Source organism: Psammomys obesus, unplaced genomic scaffold (assembly GCF_907164565.1).
Source record: "Psammomys obesus unplaced genomic scaffold, mPsaObe1.curated_primary_1811, whole genome shotgun sequence".
NCBI classification, from domain to species: Eukaryota; Metazoa; Chordata; class Mammalia; order Rodentia; family Muridae; genus Psammomys; species Psammomys obesus.
This window is the reverse complement of record NW_026585687.1, coordinates 5029014-5035619: the sequence shown is the minus strand read 5'-3', so window position 1 is coordinate 5035619 and position 6606 is coordinate 5029014. Positions and strand designations below refer to the sequence as shown.

General features: G+C 40.2%; 1 protein-coding gene across 1 annotated transcript; it reads right to left on the bottom strand.

Annotated features, from left to right (window-relative positions):
* Positions 1-3798: 3798 nt before the first annotated feature.
* On the bottom strand, positions 3799-5349 carry LOC129665356 (stress-70 protein, mitochondrial-like). Its single transcript, XM_055591979.1, has one exon. It carries the CDS (start codon positions 5264-5266, stop codon positions 3803-3805), a length of 1464 nt encoding a protein of 487 aa, XP_055447954.1. The 5' UTR covers positions 5267-5349; the 3' UTR covers positions 3799-3802.
* Between the last annotated feature and the right edge of the window lie 1257 nt (positions 5350-6606).

Below are 6606 nucleotides of genomic sequence, written 5' to 3'. Positions count from 1 at the left end.
CCAATGCATTTCTTTACAGACCTTGAAAGAAAAATTTTCAACTTCGAATGGAATAACCAAAGACCCAGGATATCTAAAACAAATCTCTACAATAAAAGTTCTTCTGGAGATATCTCCATCTTTGATCTCAAGCTGTACTATAGAGCAACAGTAATAAAAATGGCATGGTACTGGCATAGAAACAGAATGGTGGATCAGAGGAATCAAACAGAAGACCCAGAAATAAACTGATACTCTTACTTGCACTTGAATTTTTACAAAGAAACTGAAACCATACAATGGAAAAAAGATAGTATCTTCCACAAATGGTGCTAGTTTAACTGTAAGTCCACATATACAAATAGACCCATATCTATCACCTGCATAAAATTAAAGTCCAACTGGATTAAAAGCCTCAACATAAAATCAAATACACTAAATCTGATAGAAGGACAACTGAGAAAGAGCCTGAAACTCTTTGATACAGTAGACAACTTCCTGAACAGAACAACAGTAGCACAGACTTTATTGATCAGCAATCAATAAATGGAACCTCATGAAACTGAAAAGCTTCTGTAAAGCAAAGGACACTGTCAACATAACAAAACAACAGCCTACAGAGTGAGAAAAGATCTTCACCAACCCTATATCTAATAGAGCAATAATATCCAAAATATATAAAGAACTCAAGAAATTAGACAAAAACAAACAATCCAATTAAAAATGGGGTACAGAGCTAAGTTGAGAATTCAAAACAGAGGAATATTGAATGCAGAAAAACATTTAAAGAAATGCTCAACATCCTTAGTCATCTGGGAAATGCAAATCAAAATAACTCTGAGATTCCTTCTTATACTGATCAGAATGGGTAAGATCAAAAACTCGAGCAACAATATATGCTGGAGAGGATGTGGGAAAAGGGGAACCCTACTCCATTGATGGTGGGAGTGCAGACTTGTACAATCTCTTTGGAAATAATCTGGCTTTTTCTCAAAAAATTTGGAATAGAGCTACGTCAAGATCCAGCTACAAGAATCATTTTCTTTTTTTAAGTTTCTTTACTACGGTATGTGAGTGCTCTATCTGTGTGTACACCTGCATACTAGAAGAGGGAATCAGATCGCTGTATAGATGGTTGTGAGCCACCATGTGGTTTCTGGGAATTGAACTCAGGAACTCTGAAAGAGCAAACAGTGTTCTTAACTGCTGAGCCATCTCAGCAAGTCATCACAAAGTCTGCTGTGCACCTGGTGAAAGGTACTCTGGTTCTGTCCTGCACCTCTTAGTTCTGCTTTGCCAACAAAACAGATCTGTTCGTTCAGTCACCATAGATTCTTGTAACAGGCATTGTGTTAGTAACCAAGCATGATGTTGTAAGTAGAAAACAAACATGCAACTGTCAAAGAGACAAGTGAATAAGAAGATGAAAGACTGGCTGTGAATGGCATGTTACAGACAGACAGGGGATGCTATGACTAATAGAAGGAATGAAAAACAGAAGTTTGGGTTGTTGGCATGGGGAAGAATAGTCCAGGCACTTAAAGTTGTGTGTGTGTGTGTGTGTGTGTGTGTGTGTCTGTGTGTGTCTGTGTGTATACAGAGAAAGAGAGAGAGAGAGAGAGAGAGAGAGAGAGAGAGAGAGAGAGAGAGAGAGTCAGAAATTACTCAGGGCTTTGGGTTTGATTACACAGGAATTATTGGAAGAAAAGGCAGGAGAGACCACACTGAAAGAGGTTTGGAACCCTAATTGTGAGTCCCAGACTGTACTTCTAAACCACCTCACACATGAGAAGGAAAGGAAGAAATTTTTTGAATGATTTTGGGGTCTTTCATGAACAAAAGAACCATCATAAGAGACAAAGGAAAGGAATGTATCTGAATTTCAAGCAACTCTCATCAGCTCTTGGACTCTACTAATTCTGCCTTTTGATTTCATTATCTTCATAGTGTTGACTCAGTAATGAAACTCTTGCAAGTGAAGCTTTTGGATATTCTCCCTCGATTCATCTTCTAGAGACTGGAGCTCATTTCCCCCCTCTATTTCCTAATTCAAAACTGTGAAAAAGGCATTGATCTCGCAGCCTAATTCAATGCCATACTAGAGAAAGAGTGGAAATGATCTTTTTACCTGGGAGGAGCCAAGAAAAGATTGGATCTTTCCCTTATGAATGGTGTAGAAATGTCTTTCTGTCTTCCTGAGAAAGGTCTGACTCTTAATAAGAGTTTAGAATAGATTTTTGTGTTTTTCACTGTCAGGAGTTATTGTTAATGTGAAAATATTAGATTACCACCATAAGCAGCATGTAGAAACAAACCAGTAAAGTCTTCTAAGTGTGAAAAAAAATCCAGCTATACCACCCTTACCCATATACCCAAAAGATGCCCAATCATTCAACAAGGACATTTGCATAACTATATTCATTGCAGTTTTACTAGTAATAGCCAGCATCTAGAAACAACCTAGATGTACATCAAATGAGGAATGCATACAGAAATGTGGTATATTTATACAATCGAACACTACTCAGCAATTAAAAACAAGGAAATCATTAAATTTGCAGACAAATGGGTGGAACTAGAAAAGATCATCCAGAGTGAGGTAACCCAGAAGCAAAAAGACACATGTGGTATATACTCACTTATAAGTGGATATTGGCCATATAGTATAGGATAAATGTACTAAAATCTATTTACTAAAGAAGCTAAACAACAAGAGGGTCCTAGGAAAGATGCTTAATCCTCTCATAAGGGCAAACAGGATGGACATCATAAGTAGGAAAAGAAAGGGACCAGGACAGGAACTACCCCCAGTGGGCCTCTGAAAGACTCTACCCAGCAGGGTATTGAAGCGAATTCTGAGACTCATAACCAAACTTTGAGCAGAGTGCACAGAATCATGCTGAAAAAGGGAAAGATATAAAAGCCTGGAGGGGACAAAACTCCACAAGATGACCAACGGAGCCAAAAAATCTGTGCTAAGGGGGTTCTGCATAGACTGATGAACTACCAAAGGACCATGCACGAAGAGGACCTAGATACCCTGTTCAGATGTAGCCCATGGGCAGTTCAGTTTCCATGTGGGTTCCCTAGTAAGGGGAGCAGGGGCTGTCTCTGACATGGACTCTGTGGCTGTTTCTTTGATAACCTCTCCTGGCAAGGTGGCCTAAGTAGGCCACAGAGAAAGAGGATCCAGACAGTCCTGATGAGATTTTTTTTATTTTTTTATTTTTTGTAATGAGAAGTCATCACATACTTTCCTTCAGAATGATGTGTTGACAGATACATCACTGCACAAATACCAAAGCTAGAGTTTTCTAGAAAACCTGAAGACTGAATGAAAAGAAATAAATGGAAATAAAATAATTTTGGTCACACTACATAGTCCAGGCAGTTCTCAAACTCTCACTTTTCATGCTTCAACTTCTCAAGTGCCGAGATGACCCATCAGCCACAAGAAGTAATTCTTCAACTAAGACCATGCCATGCCCATACATTTCTGCTTGACAGTGATCAATGCAGCCCACCTTGCAATCAAAATGAGACCCTTGTCCCTGCCAGGCCTGTCTTTATTTGCTTTTGATAACAGACTACAAGGACTTTGGTAGCAAATGACAACAGCCTTTTTAGGAAGTCGCATTACATTATCTTTCCCATAATCACCACTGCTAGCTGTTGTCTAAGAACTTTTCCAGGAACTAGGGAAAACAAAACAAAACAAAACAAAACAGGAAAAACAAAATACAGTGTCACCACCCACAGTCAGCTAGTATGAATTTATAAACAATGTTTTAAAGAAAAGATTCTTAAAATGGCTAGAAACACATCACTCATAGAACTTAAAGCTCCTGTTAAGAGACAGGGAAAGGACGGCTCTTACCTGGCTCTTTTTGGTTGGAATAGTGGTGTTCCTATTAATAAGTTTGGTGAAGACACCTCCCAGAGTCTCGATACCCAGAGAGAGAGGAGTGACATCCAGAAGCAGCACATCTGTGACATCACCGGCCAACACACCTCCCTGAATGGCAGCTCCAATGGCTACAGCCTCATCAGGATTAACTGCTTTACTTGGGGCTCTGCCAAAAAGATCTTGAACAGTCTGCTGAACCTTGGGCATCCTCGTCATGCCACCAACCAGAATCACTTCTCCTATGTCACTCTTGCCGACTTCTGAATCCTGCATAGCTTTCTGGCATGGCGCAATAGTTCTCTTGATTAGATCTGTGACAATGCCTTCAAACTGAGCTCGAGTAAGCTTCATATTTAAATGCTTGGGTCCAGAAGCATCCATTGTAAGATAAGGCAAGTTGATGTCAGTCTGCACAGATGAGGAGAGCTCACACTTGGCCTTCTCAGCAGCTTCCCGAACCCTCTGAAGTGCCATGTTGTCTTTGGTCAAATCAACCCCTGTCTCCCTCTTGAACTCCTTGACAATGTGCCGTAACAAAGCTTGGTCAAAGTCTTCACCTCCTAAGAAAGTATCCCCATTGGTGGATTTCACCTCAAACACTCCTTTCTGAATTTCCAGGATAGAAATATCAAAGATTCCACCACCTAAATCATACACAGCAATGACCTTATCTTCAGATTTGTCGAGACCATAGGCCAGAGCAGCAGCTGTAGGTTCATTAATCACTCGAAGTACATTTAGCCCAGCTATCTGGCCAGCATCCTTAGTGGCCTGTCGCTGTGAGTCATTGAAATAAGCAGAGACTGTGATCACAGCATTTTTTGCTGTGTGACCCAAGTAATTTTCTGCAGTCTCTTTCATCTTCATCAATACAAATGCTCCAATCTGACTTGGAGAAGAGAGTTTTCCATGAGCCTCAACCCACGCGTCACCATTGGAAGCACGGACAATTTTAAAGGGAACATTCTTAGTGTCTTTCTGCACTTCGGGGTCATCATACCGACGTCCAATAAGACGCTTAGTAGCATAGAATGTATTGTTTGGGTTGGTGACAGCCTGTCGCTTTGCTGGCATACCAACAAGTCGTTCTCCATCTGCTGTAAAGGCAACTACCGAAGGGGTAGTTCTGGCACCTTCAGCATTCTCCAGAACCTTTGCCTGTTTGCCCTCCATAACTGCCACACAGGAGTTAGTGGTACCCAAATCAATACCAACAACTGCACCCTTGATAGCTTCTGATGCATAATCCCTTCTTGAAACAAATCTAAAAGCTTCATGACTAAGGCCATTCCAGCCATCCTGGTGATGGGCGGCCGCCGGGCTCCGGGAGGCTGCGGTGCCCACGAGACGAGCTGCCGCGGCCCTGCTGGCACTGATCATGGCGGCTGGACAGAAGGGGTGCGAGGCAGAGAGCAGACACCCAACAGGCCCGGAGCTGCGCGCACGGCCGTGGCTACGCTTCTGGAAACCGAGATTTGATAGGCTAAGGTCAGATAGTAGGGGAGGAGAACCTCTCCTATTACTAGGAGACGAACATAGGGAGGGAAGAGGGAGTGTGACTGGGAGGAGATGAGTGAAGGGGCTACACTTGGGATACAAAATTAATAAATTGTAATAAGTAATAATTATAAGAATAAGGAAAAATTAAAATTTAAAATTAAAAATTAAAAATATACAAAAATGGCAAGACATGCTGGGGAAATGGGGATGCTAATTCACTGTTGATGAGAATATAATCTGGTCAGCCACTGTGAAAATAAGTGTGAAGCTTTCTCAAAAAGCTAAAAATAAAACCTTCATTATAGCACTTCTGGGAATGTTCTCAAAGAACTTCACAGCAGAGGCACTTGCTTATGCATCTTTATTCCTGCTCCTTTTATTGTAGCAAGGAATGGAACCAGCCTTGATGTCAATGCAAAGATAAATGGATACCTTAATTGTGATCAACATATACTTTGGATTCTATTCATTTGTAAAGAAAATAAAATGAAGTCATACAATTTACTGGAAAGTGCATGTTGCTGGAAAATGTATTAACTAAGCTAATCCAGGCCTAGAAAGAAAACACAGCAAGTTCTTTCTCATGTGTAAACTATAGCTTCTATTTTTTTCTACATGCACACTATGGGTGGGTATCAGAAAATTTGTAATTGCCTAGGAGAGAGTTGAAAATTATTTTCTGCAGAAATTCACCATATAATTCAGTCTCAAGAAATGCTATCTGTATTTTATTTAAAACCTGAAAAATCAAGATCATTTATGGGACATAGCTAATTACTGACCATACTTTTAGGCATTGCTGCTCAAGTTCAATTCAGCTATGTTCTTCTTCTTAGGAGTAATACTCCCAAGAATATTGCAGTATTCTGTTTTTGCACATTTCTACACATGCAACTATTTCTATTAGTTTCATTTTTGTTTTGATGCCTGTAATCTTTAACTAGAAAGACAAATAAAAAATATAAATAAACTGGCCACATACTCTTCCCATTTCTCTTTTCTCTGACAGGTCTATAGCACACATTCCTGACCCCTTATAAAACTGACTCAGTAGATCCAACAAGAGCAATAAGCCATTCTTCACATGCACAATTTGCTTCATTTTTGAAACAGTGTCCATTTCATTCAATAGCTGTGGAGGCAGAAGTTCACAATGATTTTTTTTGGTTTCCAAGTAAATAGAGCCGTGGGCATAGGGCTTATTTTAGGATTCTAAACAC

What these genes read in the sequence shown, in the direction of transcription:
- LOC129665356 (XM_055591979.1), bottom strand. Translation starts at nt 5,266, where the DNA reads ATGATCAGTGCCAGCAGGGCCGCGGCAGCTCGTCTCGTGGGCACCGCA.